The sequence below is a fragment of the Musa acuminata genome, chromosome BXJ2-11 (assembly GCF_036884655.1).
Source record: "Musa acuminata AAA Group cultivar baxijiao chromosome BXJ2-11, Cavendish_Baxijiao_AAA, whole genome shotgun sequence".
In the NCBI taxonomy this organism is placed as follows: Eukaryota; Viridiplantae; Streptophyta; class Magnoliopsida; order Zingiberales; family Musaceae; genus Musa; species Musa acuminata.
In genome coordinates, this window is record NC_088348.1 from 1,328,339 (window position 1) to 1,347,501 (window position 19,163).

General features: G+C 48.6%; 3 protein-coding genes across 3 annotated transcripts; 2 read left to right on the forward strand and 1 right to left on the reverse strand.

Moving 5' to 3' along the window:
* Nucleotides 1-3,494: 3,494 nt before the first annotated feature.
* On the forward strand, nt 3,495-5,248 carry LOC103970169 (transcription factor TCP7-like). Its single transcript, XM_009383834.3, has one exon. The coding sequence runs from the start codon at nt 3,711-3,713 to the stop codon at nt 4,527-4,529; it is 819 nt and encodes a 272-aa protein (XP_009382109.2). The 5' UTR covers nt 3,495-3,710; the 3' UTR covers nt 4,530-5,248.
* A 4,052-nt stretch (nt 5,249-9,300) lies between these two features.
* Nucleotides 9,301-12,436, reverse strand: LOC103970170 (probable RNA helicase SDE3). The gene is made up of 4 exons (XM_018821027.2): nt 11,848-12,436; nt 11,020-11,745; nt 10,569-10,796; nt 9,301-10,458 (listed from the first exon to the last, which is right to left on the reverse strand). Exons 1-4 carry the CDS (start codon nt 12,226-12,228, stop codon nt 9,481-9,483), a joined length of 2,313 nt encoding a protein of 770 aa, XP_018676572.2. The 5' UTR covers nt 12,229-12,436; the 3' UTR covers nt 9,301-9,480.
* Nucleotides 12,437-15,485: 3,049 nt separating this feature from the next.
* LOC135626266 (uncharacterized) lies at nt 15,486-15,830 on the forward strand. Its single transcript, XM_065131455.1, has one exon. The coding sequence runs from the start codon at nt 15,486-15,488 to the stop codon at nt 15,828-15,830; it is 345 nt and encodes a 114-aa protein (XP_064987527.1).
* Nucleotides 15,831-19,163: the final 3,333 nt, after the last annotated feature.

The following is a 19,163-nucleotide window of genomic DNA, read 5'->3' on the forward strand; positions in this document are numbered from 1 at the left end:
GTCCTGTAAACTAATAAAAGCTCTTACCATACTGTAATGGATCGCCCACAAATGTCAGCATAGGAATAAAGTAGAACATCATTTGAAACTTAGCACAATATAAAAATGTGTAGTAGGCGTGCAATCAGAATATCCAAATAATATATTTGACAATGCTAAGTAAAGGAAATCCGATGCATGATATCCTAGCATTATAAAACAACAAAGGATATCCCCTCCATGTTGTAGTGCTGCCATTGCATTTCTCGACGTCAGTCTTTCGGTCGATCGAATCGATCGTTCCAAGAAAAAAGAATACAATTTGGAAGAAAAATGATACAGAAAAAAAGGACACATTAATAGGTTGCTATATGCTTGTACAAGTCACTTCAATCATTGGAATTATGCTTCACTTGATGGCGTACGATGGTGGAGAACTTGCAAGTAATACATCTACACTTTGTCTCCAGGCTTTGGCTTTGTCCTCGAGGAAATTATTCTATTCTGTCCATGTTCTGACAGCTATGAGGAGATTGCAATGTTTCCTTCTTGTTTTTATACTGCAAGTTGACTGCATGCGTCATGGCATGTAATGGAGAAGGAGAATAGGGAAGAGAGAGAGAGAGAGAGATGGTGTATTTGTTTAACCCCGGTGGGAAGAGATGGTAACACGCAAAAGGAGGTGTTGGTGGCTAACACAGTGCTGGAATCCAGGTCATTAGATGAGGATGATTGGGTGGGGGAAGCAGCCACTTGACCCATGTTTTGCTGTTAATGAAAGACAATAAAGAGAAATTATACCTCAGCAGGACGATGGAATCATGTTTCCTCAATCTCCTGCCTGCCTACTTGACATTACTTGTAATCATCTAATGCCTATTTAATTTGCTCTCATTAATCCACTGGTCTCGGGGGAGAAGAAACAGGTGGGAGAAGAGCCAAACTTACAGCAACTTTTCTACTAGACTTGGGTTTCACAAGCTTGAATTAAGTTGGCAGAGATAGGTAGGTTAATTTCTATATACCTCCAAGAAGAAGAGTATGATCCAATATAGATAAGAGGTAGATAGAGAAACAATGATATCAACATCAATCTTTCTCTCTTAACCTTCTTCCCATGAAACAGATTCTAAATTTGAACCACTCATCGACTCATGGATCCATTTGGAGTGACAAGACATCTCCTCTCTCCCAAGCAACGCTATCATACTGCTGGTTGTCTTGCAAGATAAAGAGAATGCAGGAAGAACTCATGCAGCCCCTCTACTTTGATAAAGCCGGCCACTGGAACGAGGCTTTTGCAGACCGCACTTTTTAGTGATGTGTAGACTGAGAGAACGTACTTGGATTATATGTTCTTGTACTGTCGACGTACTTAAAACTACGATCCAGACACTGCAGACGATCGGGAACAGCAGCGCTCTTGCTTTCGAGGTCTCTACCCGTTCTTATATGCTATTACTCTAATATGAGATTCTTAGCCGCGTCCATCATCTTGGAAGTGAGGATGCCATGGCCGTGATTCTCATCCTACATATATGTATAGCTTTCTGATAGGTGAGGCCTACATATGAGATCACGTCAATCTCATGCTCCACTGGTCAGCTTTCCGAGAGACAGTGCCACTTGGTTCCTGGGATGGAAAACCATTTCTACTGCTCATCTTATTCATGGGTGTGTGGAAGAAGGAGCCATGCTTCACGTCCCCACTTGGCTCTGGTGAGCTGACCCCGGACTCTGCACTTCTTGATGTGGATCAACAGTACCCATCGGGAGCCAAGTCGTATTCCGAGTCGGGATGTGATGAAGCGTCTGCTCCGCGCCGGGGCCCACCGCCAACTAGCCGCGGGTCCGCCACAAATCCGCTTCAAATTATTCCGGTTCCGATATCGTCACCCCCCCGTCCACGCGCGTAGCTCTCGGACGGAGAGGGCCGGGCGGGTGCAGCGAGCGCGTACCGAGGCGCGCACTGGATGCTATTTATCTGTCCCCCTCATTATTGGAAAGCAGGAAAAAAAAAGGTCAAGCGAAAGCGACGACTCACGAAAAGAGGGCACCGAGCGGACCCGACTGACCGAGCAACGGGCCCCGCATATCAGGTGTGACGCCACCAGAATCCCGGGTTGCTGTCCGACCCTCGGATCTCGATCCGACGTCGACCAGCGCGTCGGGCCCAGCGGGTCCCAAGCAAACGAAGGAGCGGCCGGGTTGTGGTGTTGCGGTAGACTAAACAGCCTTCACCTAACCACAGAAGACGCGACAGCTGGAACAGCGGGATCCCGTTTTGTTCCGTCGTTTTACCGCGGGTATTCTTTCCGTTTTTACGTTGCATGCATGCGTGAGGCCGCCGTAAAAGAGAATCGTTTTCCTCGGGTGTTTTACCGCGGACCTGCTTTCTACTTTTACGTCGCATGCATGCTTTGTGATTGCAGTGAAAAGGATGGTACCCCAAAAGTGTTTCCGACGGGCGTTTTACCGGCACACTTCTTTCTACTTTTACGTTGGTTGCATGCATGCGTGCCTGTGATTCCTGTAAAGAAGATGTTCTCCGGAAGCGTTATATGTGGGTGGAAAGTGTTTTACCTCGAGTCTTCTTTATACCCTTACGTCGCATGCATGCTCATGACTGCTGTTCACGAACTATTTGTTGTGAAGGTCTCCAAGACCCAAAAGTCGCAGCTTTACAATAAAAATCATCATTGTATTCTCGCCACACATGCGTACAGAGACTGTGGGATTATGTCATTCTCTGGTATTTTGTTCTCCGCAAGCTCTAATGAAAAAGTTACTTGGACATTGTTGTTTTGTAAATACAACCGATGACTCGGATTCAAAAGAATGATGTGTTTTCAGTTCTGGAGGTAAATTTACATTCGATATGAGATGTAATCAGAAGATTTTTGACAGGGAGCACACTGTAGCAGTGAGCTTATCCAATGGAGATCACTGTCACGCAACAGGAGTGGTCCCTGGGGAGCCTTGAAGGCTCTTTGAGTGTGGCACAGTAAAAGCGGGTGTTGGTGGTTGCACTGCAGTGCCCGGCTCCCCCACCTCCGGCTGGACCACAGCCCCCCCCTCCCGACATGGAAAGCGACCGGCGGCCGATCCACGGCCGCAATCCTCCACCGTGCTCCCCGCCCGTACCACCACCTCGCGTCGCGCACATGAGCCTGACTCAGGTTTCGAATTCTGTCGGCCTCGAGCGGTCGATCAGCAACGTCGTTGGATCGGATGCGGAAATGGCCGCGGCCTGAATCCGATAAGGACCTGAATCGATCCTTTGTTTTGCAAACACGCCGATAAGTCTCGCTCGTTGAACGGTGGATACCTCGTCAATTATTCTGATCATGGACGGAGATGGATCGGGTCCAGAATCGGAGTCGGATCTTGGATGGGCCGACTCCGCTTCGCTTCTGATGGCGTCGAGGGAGGAGACGGCCGGTAGGACGCGAGGGAGAAGTTGAAATAGGGGAGGGAGGAAGAAGGCGTGGGCCCCACCAACCCATGTGCTCTTCCCTCTGTCTCCACCCGCTCCTGCTTCTGCGCCCCTCTCTCACTCTCTCTCTCTCGCCTCAATCATTAGTCTTCTCCCACCTCTTCAGCCAAACGGACCCTTCGCTCTTGCTCCCATCGCGCCCCCCCCTATCTCTCTTCCTCTCCTGTTCTTTTCTTTTCTATTTTTTTAATCTTTTGTATTCTTTGCGCTGTTCTCACTCGCTCCGTGGGGGGCCATGAGCAACCCTGACGGCGGCACCAGCGGCAGCGGCCCGCTCGAGGGCCAGAAGCAGCAGCAGCGGCAGCTGGCGCCCGCGGGTGGGAACGGGGCGCTGGCGGTCAAGAAGCCGCCGTCCAAGGACCGTCACAGCAAGGTGGACGGCCGCGGGCGGCGCATCCGCATGCCCATCATCTGCGCCGCCCGGGTGTTCCAGCTCACACGCGAGCTGGGCCACAAGTCGGACGGCCAGACCATCGAGTGGCTCCTTCGCCAGGCCGAGCCCTCCATCATCGCCGCCACCGGCACTGGCACCACCCCGGCCAGTTTCTCCACCGTCTCCGCCTCCCTCCTCCGCGGCGCCGCCGGGAACTCCTCCGCGGCCGGTGCACCCCTCTCCCTTCCCACCCCTTCCTCATCCGCGGCCGCTGTCAGCGGCGGTACCCACCTCCTCTCCCACGCCCTCGCGCCCGCTCCCTTCATCCTCGGCAAGCGCCTGCGCGCGGACGACGACTCCGGAGGCAAAGAAGACACCGTCACCGGGGGAGTCGGCGGCGGAATTAGTGGGGCGGGGATGGGTATCGGTCCGGCGGCTGGATTCTGGGCCTTGCCAGCCCGGCAGGATTTCGGGCAGGTCTGGAGCTTCGCCACGCCGGAGATGGTGCCGGTCACGCTCAACGGGAGGTTCGCTGGTCAGCCTATGGGGGAGGCGTCGGCGGCGCGGGTCGGGAACTATCTTCCTCTCGCCGGGCACCTCAACCTTCTCGCCTCATTGTCGGGCGCCCCCGGCGCGGCCGCCGCGGGGGCGGCAGCTGGGACCGACGACGAGGCCCGCTGATTGCGTGGGTGGGTTAGGGTTAGGGTTCTAGTGGTTCGCTCTTGGAGTCAAAAAAACAAAAAAAGCCTTAGTTTGTTTGTGGGGTTGGAGTGATGCGGACTTAAGTCTTTTATTGCCTGCCTTGTCTTTCTTTGGCCCTCTTTCTTGATTTCCGTCTCGGTTATTACGGTTTCTGTGGATCGGTCGTGCACAATACTTTCCCATGGGTTTCTCAAGGAGACTACTCGTAGGCATCTCGGAAGCACAGACGATGATGATGATGGATGGATGGATGTTTGGAATTTGGCTGTCTTCGCAAAGGGCTTCTTCATTCTACATCTCTGGGGATCAGAGGAGAGCGCTTGTGGCTATCTATCCCCTTCTTCTCTTTGCCGGAGGCAGTGCGAACGAAGAATAGGGTTTCATATTGTGGTCATCGTATGCAGAGCATGCTGCTAATATTGTACTGGCAACTCACAGGGAGCATTTGAGGTAGAAGAGGGCGTGGGAGCTTCAATCGTGATCGGTAGCTGGGAACATGGAAGAGCACCTCGATATCCTACTTCAGGGAACCCTCTGTTGTCAAACCCCGTAAGTTCCCCGTTTCCAAAGCTCCATTCTATAATATTTGTAGCCATATTTCTTTGATTTACCAGCATGGCAATAATGGGGTTCTGTGTATGTATTTGTGGACCATTTGGTTTGTGTGAGAGCTAATAAAAACTGTACCTGTTCTTCTCGCTGCTGATGCTGCTGCTTTGCGATCGATCATCCTGTCTAATGTGATCTGTGTGGTTAATCCTCTCGCCTTCTCTTCAGCTGGCCTGTCTCTCGAGTTTTATCTTTTTGCTGCCTCGTGTTCTTGCCTCCTTCCTTGTATTTCCATTAATCAAGATCGAGTTTTTCTTCGGTGCGTTGATGGTCCTGAATGCATGAGCTCTTCAACCATGCTTTGAATTGATTTGTTTATGCTACATCACAGTATTTCACTAGTGGTGTCCGCCAAAAAGTAAAGTAGATTGGGATATCATCGAGGAGCTTTAAGCATCTCGATCCATACCACCTCACTCTGTCTCTGTTTCCTCTTCTTTCAACTAAGTCTTTTCTTGTCCGGAGACCAACAACCTCTTATCAGGAAACTGTTTTCTTCTCGGAAAGCTGCAATCTGTGAGTTCTTGGATTGAAATCGACCGATTCCAATGGAGTAGAGGTACATACATTGAGCAAAAGACTCTCTCTATAAAACATCCACCGGGTCGCCTCTGATTCCGGCGCTGTGAAGTCTGAAGCTGCTCATGAACGTAGACGCCATATGAGTACATCACGCGTCTTGTTCCTGGGAGAGCACACGAGTATTCTGCAGCCGGAAGAGGCCCTGTGAATCCGGACGATAGCTTCCCGAATGATGTGCCCTGTGAAAGAAACATTTGATCGAGCTCCGGTGATGCTCAGATCTGATTCAGCCTCCATGTCACTGAAAGGTCGATGATCTTTGAGCGGTCCCTCGATGAGGTGCGATGCCTTCAACGTGCGATGTATCTTGGAATCTCTGATGCTTCGTGAAGCCTGGGATAGGGGCGAGCATGAGGAATTGGTTGGATCGGGGAAGAGGATTTTGCAGAGTAGAGGACAGCTGAGACGGCCACACGAGACCTTCTGTTGAAGGAGAAGCCCACGTCGTACTTCCACATCGGCGAATGCTGTCCATGGAAATCACGGCCAAATTCTACCGCTTCTGTTTTGCTCTTTGCCACGATTGCGACAGATGACTTCGTGGTAACAAAGAACGAGTCAACGATTAAACCAGTGTTAGTCTTTGATACATTAAAACACTGCATGCTGAAGTCGGTATATCTTCTTGTTTTAGCATATGACATTCTTCTACGATGCTAATGATATCGAGAGACATGGGAGACCTGATGATGATGTGGCAAGCCAACATAGGAGGTCCGCAAAGGAGGCGGTTCGCGAGGGTCGATTTGGCCTTGGAGTAGTGAGACTGTATAGGTTGCCCGGTCAAAAGATGTTCTGTTGATGAGGATCTAGTTTGGGATTATTAGAAAGATGAACCATGATCTTCCTGGTTGCAAAGTTCCTCCTAGAGCTGGGTCATCCTAGTGTCCTCGGACGGAGGGTTGTCACATGGCTGTGTGGTTGCGTCATGACAGTGGGGTCACCTCCTGATCGTCGACAATCCTACTACTAGTTATAGGTGTAATATAAGTCAATCACGTAAATGATGATATGCGTAACACGCTACGCAGTTTTTTCGCTTATTATTATTATTGATATTTTCTCACTGTATATTGCATATATTGTGATGTCCATGAATCTATGTAATGAAAATCGGATCGTGATGATATCACGATAATGAGACCAATTGACCTTTAAACACATACCATAAATAATCCGATTATATGTTACTCAAGAGGGACATCGAGATAACCGAACAAACTAGTGTGCTGTATACTTGTTCATATGATAGAGATAGTTAGTCTCAAAGTTGCTCATATGGGGACACTAGGGATACAATACAGGTGCTCATTTGAGAATGAGCTCTTTGATTGACCCGCTCTGTGAATACTGGATGGTTAACGATACATCATTATCATACCACTTAAGATACTAAGGATGTCCTATATGAGTTCTCCACTCTTTGATACTGGACTTATAGGTTTGGACATTTTAAAATCTTACACAATTGATCATCGGAAGTGGTAGTCAACTTTACAAGGGCAATTGAGTCTTGATAGAGGATCATCTGCTCTTAGTGTCATGAGAGAAATATTCTATGTATTCTTACTCAGGCAAATCCTTGGTTATGATCATTCGGATTGAGAGAAAAAGAGTTCTCTGGGAGAATCCGATTAGAGCGAGAGTCGAGTAGATTCTGTATGAGCATGACATTATCATGTCTGGTATATGATCTTTAGGATATTAGATGAGGGACTATAAATACATGGTAACTGAGGATAGATAGGTCCAATGGATTGAATTCTCTTGTATTGTTTGGGGATTGGGACACGATGACTTAGTACGTTCGTAGTTGATGAGTCAAATTAATTATTATAAAAGATGATAATTCACTGAGTTAGAAAGAGTTCTGATAGATATAACTCACGGTCAACTCGATATTGGACTTAGAGGATCACATACATATGGTAGGTGTTGCGACGAGTAGATGTTCAAATATGAGATATTCGTTGGAGCTCCTATCTTATTGGATATCCAATAAGTTCTTTAATTATTAGATCATATGGATAAGAGCTAATGAGAAATTATTGGATAGAGATCCACCAATCCAAGAGTCTTAGGTAGTTGGATTGAGATCCAGTACCCAATAAGGCCGGATTCATTATGGTTAAGTTGACAAAGAGCCTCTATAATTAAGAGGGAACCAAATGACCATAAGCTAGACCTTTTTGGCTACCACATCTTATTTTCTCTCACCTTCTCCTTCTCAGCTAGCAACCCTTATTTGGGGCGTGTGGAGATTTGGGCAACGATTTGAGGAGAGTCTTTACAACTATTGTTATGTGGATCATTACTAGAGATGAGGATAATTGACCTTCTTCATCATATTCTTGAAGTCGACTTGGGTCCGTCTTCAAGTCGAGGAGGCGAAGCAGTACATTGTGGAGGTATAAAGGAGGGCAGAGGTTGAGATCTCCAAATTATCATTGGGTCTAGGCCTGGCCATCCGTCGTGCCAAAGAAGCCGAGACAAAAGGGGCCTAGAAGCTAAGGAGGCGAACGGGGCCTGGGAGGAGGAGAAGAACTAGGCTTCCGAATGAGAGAGGAAAGACATAACCTTCTACAAGGAATTTGAGGGGTTCCATTGCGACATCTAGTGCTCTAGCCAGGTTGCCTGAGTTGAGGTACTAGATCGTCACTGATCGTTTCAAGACGAGGTACCTCAGACTCGAGATCGACGAGGCAGAGATTATATAAGCGAGTCCTCTATAGGATAAGTGGCATAGTGGATTAGTTCGCTATTGCTTCTACTCGTACTATCTTCTTCCATTCGACGCATCGAAGCGCTCATCTACTTCTCCCCGGAAGAGGATATGGCACAAAGCACCAAGAATACCCATTCAAACTTCTTTCTCTACTACAATCATATCTCTCTATATTTCCTCTCCAATGATCCTTGCGCACATCAGACAGTTTAGTTTCATTGTTGCTCGTAAGAGAAGCTTATTATACTCGGAGGACAAGAAAGCTAAGTGGTGAGAATTTTTACTACAAACCTACTTGTCTTCTGACCGGCAGCATTGGATGGTCCACGTGGACTTCGCTTCCGCCCAGTTATAAGACAACGTGTCGACCGTGGGACAAGTACTACTGTACGTAGAAAAAGTGGAACGCGATACGTCACGGTCTACAAGGCGGGAAAGGAGCCTTCGCGTCCCGGGAGACACATCCTGGATTGCCTGTCTCTCAGACGATTCCAAACACGGATGGGCGCCACAATTTGTCGAACAGTCAACATGGGGCCGAGAGGCTAACCAAGCGTAAAGTTTTATCTTCAATATCGTGATCGGATTGCTACACGGGATCCTCACTCGCGAAAAGATAGATGTTGGGTTCAGTGGTCTGTTAGTGCACACCTTTGCATCCTCGAGCGCTTTTTCTACTCACCCGTTTTACTTTCGTTGACACAATTTTGCGGGACCCATGTGAAAATCTATTAATACCACCAATCATTGTGTGGGTAGCTAAACGGAAAATATATAAATGAACATAAAATCATTCAACTACGGAAATACAACTGCATAGACGACTCGAGAAACTCACAAGCAAAAAATAATTAGGAATTTATTATATATTTATTGCATTACTAATAATATTTTCGAGTAAAGTCAGATCAGGAGACGCTCCACAGAACAACTTGGAGCGTCGTCTCGTACGTAACACAACGCTATCACCGCAGTTCTATATATCATCTTAGGCAACCCTTTATTGCTTTCCGGCTAGTTTGGGCTGAGGATGCTAATATACGTAGGATCGATGTTGCGGTAGGGCTCTCGCTCCCGAAGCCTATGGAACAGAGATCTCTTCAGTCCAGTCTTCCTCCGTGCCATTCCTGATCTCACCCATTTTGGCCCGTCGTTCAACGAACCTGTGATTACGATGACCGTCTTCTCGCTAACCAGGCTTGCGAGAGCAACCGTCGCTTCGGGCTCCATGGCGGACGAAGCATCCACCAGGAAAATGTGAGTGAAGTGGTCGGCTCTGATTCCGGCGCTGTGAAGCCTGAAGCTGCTCATGAACGTAGACGCCACCACGGCGAACTGCTGCAGCTCATCGGGAGGTGGGCAAACGAAGCACTCCCCTTCGTACATGCATGTCGGCATAATGTCCTCGGGCACAAGCTCCCAGTCTCGAAAGGCTGCATAAGCTCGGAACAACTTCGTCTCTGGGATTTCGTCGAACAAACTTTGCATGAGTGCATCGCACGTCTTGTTCCTGGGAGAGCACACAAGTATTCTGCAGTCGGAGGAGGCCCTGTAAATCCGGACGATGGCTTCCCGAATGATGTGCCCCGTGATAGAAAGATTTGATCGAGCTCCCGTGATGCTCAGATTCGATTCGGCCTCCATGTCACTGAGAGGTCGATGATCTATAAGCGGTCCGTCGATGAGATAAGGTACAAGGCCTTCAAGGTTTTGAATCCTTCTCAACGTGCGAATCTTGGAATCTCTGATGTTTAGTGAAGCCTGGAATATGGGTGAGCACGAGGAATTGGTCGGCGGTGTTGGATCGGGGAAGAGGATTTTGCACAGTATAGGATCTGCCGCAGCTGAGACGGCCACATGAGACCTTTTCAAGCAAACTCTGTTGAAGGAGAAGTTCACGTCGTACTTCTTCGCCGGCGAATGCTGTTTATGGAAATCATGTTCGAATTCTGCCAGTACCGTTGTACTCTTTACCACGCGTACGATGACTCCCTGGCACAAGAACAAAGTACGTGAATAAACGAGTGTTACTCTCTGAATCATAGTTTCGCATACAGAGAACATGCAAACGAAAGAAGAGGGAGGATGTTTGAGAGACAAACCTTAAAGGGTGCAGCGTCCGTGTTGCCTGAAGGTTTCAGAATGACATAATCTCTTGATAAAAGATAAGGCCGTCTCTCAGGAACTGCGTCGATCTCGAAAGCTACAAAGGGATAGACATCGTTCTGTTTCTTACTGCTCTTCCCGGTTTGTCCGGCGTTCCGAGTTCTAAACTCGGTCTTTGGCCGCAAGTCCAGAGTAACTTCCGACAGTAAATAATCGCTCCATTTCTGGTTATTGCAAACACCAACAATTAATTATGAGATGAAGCAACAGCAGCAGTTTAAAGTCGATGCAGAATGGCTGAATCTGAAAAGATCATGTCCAACTTCTTTGGCCATAAGCTGCAGTAGACATGGAAGATCACGAGTCTCCTGATTTCTTTCCGTGGTAGCATTGCCACCCAACGGTATACAATTAGACAGGGGAACTGAGTAGATATGACAAGAGTACCTCTTGCTCGTAGTCCTCTGCATAAAGCAAGGTTGCAAAGTATTCGGCATAATTCTGCGGAGACAATGGCATCTTCAGAACTGGCGGCACTATGTCTCTCTTGATCATCACCTGCAGATGCTCCGGAATGTCGTATCTTGGAGTCGTGCGCTTTAGGTTGGATCCAGGTGTTCCCGGCGATCTTCCGTCAGATTCAGGTGGCTGTGATGAGAGGCTAAATGGATAAGATTTTGACGGGATTGGAGAAGCTGGAGACGCCTTGGATGACAAAGGAGAAGAAGATGCAGAATCGTTGGACGAAGGAGAAGAAGTGTTTGGCCGAGATTCGCGGGGATTCTTGGATGTGAATTGGCTAGTGGTATCGACTAGGACGGTGAGGACAGGTTCGTAAGGCGACTTTGATCGAGGAGCGCTGGTTGCAGAGACCATGGATGACAGAGACGAAGATGCAGCAGCTTTTGACGAGGGTTCAGAGGGTTTCGACGGCAGCTGACGCTTGTCGACATAGCGCGTGGCACTGGTGACCGTGGTGGAAGGCGACTGCGTCGAGGTAGCAAATGCAGAAGGCGGTTTCGATAGAAGAGGACTTGCCGTAGCTGCCTTGGACGACGAAGGGGAAGATGGAGAAGCCCGACATGATGGTTCGGAGGGATTAGACGGGGGCTGATGCTTGGCAGTGGCGACGGCGGAACGCGACTGCGACGGGGCGGCAGGTGGAGGAGGTGACTGCCATGGAAGAGGATTTGCTTTGAAAGACGACAAAGGGGAAGATGGAGAAGCTCCTGAGGAAGGAAAAGAAGCTTTCAGCGAAGGTTCGGAAGGATTCACCAGCTGCTGGCGCTTAACGGGATCGGCGGCGTCGGTGACAGTGGGTGACGGCTTGGGCGGAAGAGGGCGAGCTGCCTGAACCTCGAACGGCAGAGGTTGCGAGAAAGATGGAGAAGCTCCAAGCGAAGGTTGACGGGGCTGCACCGGAAGCTGGGGCTTGACGAAGTGGAATGAGTCAGCGGTAAGTGATGAAGGAAACGACGAGGCTTGCGCCGTCCTCCTAGTTGACGTCAGCGCCGGAGATCGTGTTGGCGAGTCGTCCGCCCGATGATAGTATCCGCCATGAGTGCTACTTGTACTTGTTGCATTCGATCGATCGAAACCCTCGTTCTCTTCTCCGCCGAAGAAAATGCGTCGCAAAAGATCAAGAAGATTACCCATGAGAAACTTCTTCGCTCCGTCTTCTCCGATGATCGTTGCAGGAGCAGAGAGTTTGCTGCGCTCGGTGAGAGATGAGAGTTCCCTTATCAGGTGAGAATGCTTAGACGAGAAGTCTTCGTTGGCAATGGGGAAAGTAGCAGCGGACAGGGATCCGCGGGATTTACGCAGCGGAAAGTGGCAACTCCAAAGCCGCTCGAAGGAACCTCGCAGGGACGCGGCTGGCTCGCAGGAATAGCCAATGGTAATGCTTTATATTCAATTCTGTGGTCTCGCTGCTACATGGGATCGTCAACAGAGCGCTGGGTTCGATGCCTAGTTAGTGCGCACGGGCGCTTTTCCGAAACTTTTTGGCTTCCCCCAAGAGCTTGTTTTCCTAACCATAACTCGCGGGAGCCACATCCGGGCCCACTATCTTCTCCAACCATAGTGCAGGTAAGCATAGAAGGCAATTGACTTCATCAGTGGCACCAATTCGGCACCTCTCCGAGTCAGTAGTCGGCAGGTCGTACCGATTTCGTCTCGAAGTAAAGAATAAATGGACCGAAGAAAGCAAATGATACGTTTATTTATGATGGGCGATTTCCTATAAAATTATTTATATTTTTGAATATTTATTAAACGGTTTTTTTTCAATAGTATCTCTAATTTGAAAATATCCAAAATAAACTTTAAAAATTTTATCATCGAATTTTTTCTTTGTTTTTTTAACGACTCTTAAATTATTATTATAAGTATTTTCATTTGACTCGTTTATGATGTTTTTTAATAGTATCTATTGTGTTTATATTGATGTATTAAAAATATTATAAGGAAAAGAGAGATCTGAGGAGGGAAAAAGAAGGAAGAAGAAGGAAAAGAAAAGAATAAGAAGAGAAAGGAAGAAACAGGAAAAGCAAAAAAAATAAAAAAAATAAAGGATCTGGTGTGAGAATAGAGTAGAGAAAGAACAAAGAGAGAGAGAGAGAGAGATAATCTGATCATTGTTGTTATCGGAGGATTCTTTATTTATGGTGAGGGTTCCTAACCTTTTTGAGCTCATTTTGATCGTTATCCACTTGTTAAGTTTATCAGAGAATGGTTTGAATTCCATACAACTACAGTTGTGAGAGAAATCTACTAAGACAATAAGACTAAGCCATTGGTCTCTCCACTCCAAGGAGTGTTGCCAATTATCATTGGCCTTGAGCTGCAAACAGGGGAGAAAAGAGCAAAGAAGACGGGAATTGAACTGCATGAAAGATCAGTATGTAGCATTGCCACACCCAAGGATGTAACTTGAATGAGAAGAGTGTTGAGTTGATGCAAACCAGTTCAGTTCAGTTCAGTTAGATCATACGACGTCAAGAGTGCTGCTGTTCGTGCTGCAAAACAATGCCTTCTAATAAGGCCAACCCAGTTGTTCTTACCTTCATGGACCATATAGGTTTGCTTGCTTCCTGCTGCTGTGTGCTGCGTTAGTCAGCTGAAGCGAGCTCGCGTTCCTAATCCTTGTTTTTAGCCTCGCATATATGATGGCAGCTCCTTTCTCCTTTGATAACCACTTGAGTTGTATCCTTCTTCTTCCTGGTGTTCAGATCGATGACAAAACATGTTTGGTGTTCTTCAGCTTGGGCCACAAAGAACAACTACTCTTTTTTAGAGTGCAGTCCAGTATGTCTAACAGGCTGCCGGTGTATCTAAAAGCTATAAGCATAAAAAACTGTCATACGGTATATGTAATGCATAAATAATCTTTTATGTTACGATTGAAATTAAATAACATTAGATCGATTTTACGATAAGTAACTTTTGATACTATCCGAAAAGGATCTTTGTGTAATTGCAAAGACACCATTTTTAGATCCAAAAACGCTATTAATTTGTAATGAGAACTATACTTTCATTCTCTTCTCTTTTTATCATTTCACATAAGACCAGTTAAATTGATGATTCATGGAGGTTGAGAGAGAAACTATAATCTTATCCTCTATAAGATATATTATTTAACCCTTAAAAGTATTTGATGAGGATAGTAATTATGATAAGACTCGGCTGACGTCAGATGACGCCTCACGCCTCGATCGATGCGACATCACCTGATCAAACGGACCAGAACGCCGGCCGATGCGCATTAACACCTGCTCATGCTCTGTTCTTCACGTCATGCCAACACCAATGTCAGACGCTACCAGCCTGCCCCCTGCAAGCGGGCACATCAGGAAACAGTGAGCTTCCCTATAAATACCCTCGCATTCTGAACGAAAAAAGAGGGGAGACCAAAAAAAAACTTCTTCATATGAAATCCCCTTCACATCAACTAACTTGATCATCGGAGGGGTTGGGTCGAGCCTCCCGACCCGACCAGTGTGGAGGAACAAAGACGGGGCGCGCCTCCCATCGCGTGCCCAGGCGAGGAGTTCCATCCCGGAGGAAGCGACGACCCCGTCCCGACCGGACCCCCACGAGTGGCCGCCTCAGCAATCTCGGGACACGTCCCCGGGAGATCCCCCATCATCCGGACCCGAACCGAGCCGCGTCGGCCCCGAGGCCACGACTCAAGGTTGTTTACACTAACATTTTGGCGCTAGAAGGAGGGCCCGGAATGTCGGGTGATCACCCGAGCGGCTCAGATGAGCCCACGATTGAGAGGTCGCGCCCGACTGAAGCCTCGGGGGAACATCCCCCGCACGGAGACCATCGTGACGAACACCCCACCACGACCTCAGAACGATATTGGTGAATATTCAACGACCCGAGCTTGTCGCCGCCCAACAGCGCCCTAGCCGACTCAACGCCCGTGTCATCCGAGGCCTTTCATGACCTCGCTCGTCAAGTCCGAGCTCTGATGGGTATGGTGCAAACCATTATCCCGCTCGTTTCTAATCCGGCGCACCCGCCCGCAATCAAACCACTACGACAACGTAAGGCCCCCGTTCGGGCCCACATGACACTTCCGGAGCCCCCCACTTTGCCTCGGGTCCGACCGGCCCCACTCGGGGATCTAGTGATGGTAAACCCGAGCGGCTGCCCGGAACCCGAGGCACTCCCTTCGGACTCCCGGCGGGCCCGGTTGCGCTTCGTCAGCTAATGACTCGACGAGGTGCAGAAAAGAGGTTCGCAGGTCCAAGGGAGAGCTCGGGGAGGACACACACCAAGGGTCTCCCTTCACGCTCGAGATACGGGATCAGACAGTTCCCCCGGACTTCCAGCTCCCCTCTCTGGACGCTTACCATGGCTCCACCGACCCGACGGACCATGTAGCTGCTTTTCGCACCCAGATGGCGCTATACGGGACCTATAATGCTCTGATGTGTAGAGTGTTACCCATCACTCTAAGAGGGCCGGCTCACGCGTGGTACGACGACTTGAAGACCGGAACGATCGCGTCCTTTGACCAGCTCGTCAATGACATCGAGCTCCACTTCGTGGCCTATGCATGGCCGAAGCCTTCTGCGGCACTGCTCCTTGGACTCAAACAAAGGGAGGACGAGCCCCTCTCACATTTTGTGGATCACTTTGCCACACAAATTCGGGGTTTGCCGAACACTCACCCCTCTCTGTTAGTGCATGCGTTTATGATAGGCCTGCGATCTTCCAAATTCCTCTGGTCCCTCGCGGAGTGACCTCCCACCGCGGTGCCAGAGATGCTCCAGCGGGCTAACCGATACATCGTAGCGGAGGCCTGGGCGGCCGTGAGGAGAAGGGATGACTCCCGATCGCGGGCTCCATAAGAGAGGTCAAGCACCCGCGGTGGCTACCTGATGTAGTCCTCATGAAAAGAAATCTAAGCCCTGCCTCAGTCTCTTCTGAGCGAAGGTTCAATATCTGCCTGACCCCCTCTCGGCTCGTGGTTAGCTCCGGCTTAAACCCTTCTGAATCTACACGGCTCGGCCGTAGACTACCCAAGCCTATCTTAGCGCGGCCTGCTCACCTGAGCCATCTCCCTCGGCCTGAGCCGTGTCCTTCGGCCCAAGCCGTGTCCCTCGGCTGTAGACTACCCGAGCCTACCTCAGCGCGGCCTGCCCCCCCGAGCCATCTCCCTCGGCCTGAGCTGTGTCCTTCGGCCCGAGTCGTGTCCCTCGGCCGCATGATGCCCGAGACCATACCTGCACGGCCAGCCCGCCTGCGTCGTGCTCCTCGGCTTCATGCCCCCCGAGACACACCTGCGCGGCCAGCCCGTCGACGTCGTGCTCCTCGGCTCCATGCTCCCCGAGACACACCTACGTGGCCAGCTCACCTGTGCCGTGCTCCTCGGCTCCATACTCCTCGAGACACACTTGCGCGGCCAGCCCGCCTGCGTCGTGCTCCTCGGCTCCATGCTCCCCGAGACACACCTGTGTGGCCCCCCCGCCTGCGTCGTGCTCCTCGGCTCAATGCTCCCCGAGACACACCTTTGCGGCCCGCTCGCTTGCATCGTGCTCCTCGGCTCCATGCTCCCCGAGACACACCTGCGCAGCCAGCCCGCCTGCGTCGTGCTCCTCGGCTCCCTGCCTCCCGAGACACACCTGCGCGGCTCGCTCGCCTACGTCGTGCCCCTCGGCTCCATGCTCCCCAAGACCGCGCCTGCGCGGCCAGCCCGCTTGAAAGCTGAAGCCATGCCTCGGACTCCCGTCACAACGACCGACGCATAGCTTTTTTCCGGGGGGAATATGATGAGGATAGTAATTATGATAAGACTCGGCTGACGTTAGATGACGTCTCATGCCTCGATTGACGCGACAACACCTAGTCAAACGGACCAGAACGCCGATCGAGACGTATTAACACCTACTTAGGCTCGGTCCTTCACGCCACACCAACACCTATGTCAGACGCTACCAGCCTGCCCCCTACAAGCGGGAACATCAGGAAACAGTGAGCTTCCCTATAAATACCCTCGCATTCTGAACGGAAAAAGAGGGGAGACCAAAAAAAGACTTCTTCATCTGAAATCCCCTTCACATCAACTAACTTGATCGTCGGAGGGGTCGGGTCGAGCCTCCCGACCCGACCTATGTGCAGGAACAAAGACGGGGCGCCTCCCATCGCGTGCCCAGGCGTGGAGTTCCCTCCCGAAGGAAGCGACGGCCCCGTCCCGACCGGACCCCCACGAGCGGCTGCCTCAGCAGTCTCGGAACACGTCCCCCAGGAGATCCCCAATCATCCGGACCCGAACCGAGCCACGTCGGTCCCGAGGCCACGGCTCAAGATTGTTTACACTAACAATATTGTCTATTGATAAACGATAAACGAGAGTAAAGAGTCTAAGATAAGTTATTAGGAGAGTTATTTCCATTAATAACATTCTTCTTTAATATGAATTTCTTTTCGTAGTCAAATATCTGTTATCAAAATTTAATTAATTATATTATATATCTTATCTAATTATAAAGGACTATATAATCCGACTAAAGCTCAACTTAAATGGATCGAGACAATCATAATATATCGTCTTTCTTAAGCACATACTGTAATATCATAATTTAGTTTAATATTAAAAGTTGATAAAGACTTTAGTTTACAGTGATCTAACGAGCACATTATCATTAATATGGATTCAACTATTTTAATCGGATGTTCATCCTTAATAAAAATGAATGAATCAGTTATTTTAATCAACTTTTTTTTTTAAAAAAATTGTATTTCATCATTCAAAGGCTTAAGAAAAAAGTGAGTGTTGATGTGATGATAAAGTTGTTCCTTCGCTTTCTTAATAGAAGCTTTAAAAACAGCTAAGATTAAAAATACTTTAAAAGAGGATGGCGATGGCTCCCTCTCCCTCTTCCTGTTGAAATGCTCTGCTCTGCTCTGCTCTTTCCAACTGGTAGCCTCTTTATCCTTCAGCTTTAACAACTACGCCAGCAATCAGTCAAACCTTAGAGCTACCACTGTGAGCTCTCGAGAGCATATAGTAGTAATCAGGGCCGAAATGAAGGAAGAACAAATCCAACACTGTTGTAACCATTATCCACCCACCCTTATCCACGTCCTTTTCTTCAATTATCTATAAAACTAGAGAGTTCTTGCCAACTCAGATAAGAATTAACAGGTGACGACGACAAAAGCAAGCAGCACAAATCTATTGAGACCATAAACCACTGAGTCCAGGTTCGGACAATTGATTTCTTTATGATATATATGACAAAAGAAAGATACTACCATTATCCGTATCTTTTCCTTCGGTTTCTCTGCACTCTACTATTGTGTTCTTCTACTTGCTCTTGAGCAATCTTTGGAGTTTTGCATTTAAGCTTGTGCTGAGATTGGCTTCAGATTCTGTTCTTGTATTCTGCCTTTGAGGCAATCTCAGGAGCCATGTAACTGTGTTCATGGATCAAACAGAAAGTAGAAAAGCATTAGATGTCTTCCTTCTCATGACTCTTTTTCTTTCTTTGCTCGCTCACGCATTCACATCGCATGATTAGGGAATACACAAGTTAATCAGTATGATAGAGACTAGATTCTAAATGAATTACATAAGAATTGGAGGAAACTCTATGAAGACAATGTCATGAACATAATCTCTCGCTGTCACCAAGTCAGGAGGACGATTACTTTTATGGTAGACATTAAAAGTACATGAATTTATATCAGGTAGAATGCTCGAGCGATCTAAAAGCTTGGAGTGGGTCAGCCAGTGGAGTCCTTTTGTCTTCCTAATCACTCTTCTTCTTCTTTTCTTTTGTTTATCCTCCTGCCATAATTGCAGGGAGAAGGGCACGGAATTCAACTGTGTGGTCCACTGAATCTTAGCAATCACATTCCTTGATCTTCGAGGGCCCTACCAACCTACCTAATCCACCATCTCCAGCATATCGTATCGATGCTTCTCTAATGAACTGAGTAAGTCTTCCGAGTGTTCTTGTACTTGGGCTGCATACAAGAAAACAAGAACAGGTAAGAGTGGACTCGGTTTCCTTCCAACGAGAACGGCAATACTACACCTTTCCTACATCATCATCATCATCTTTGGCAAC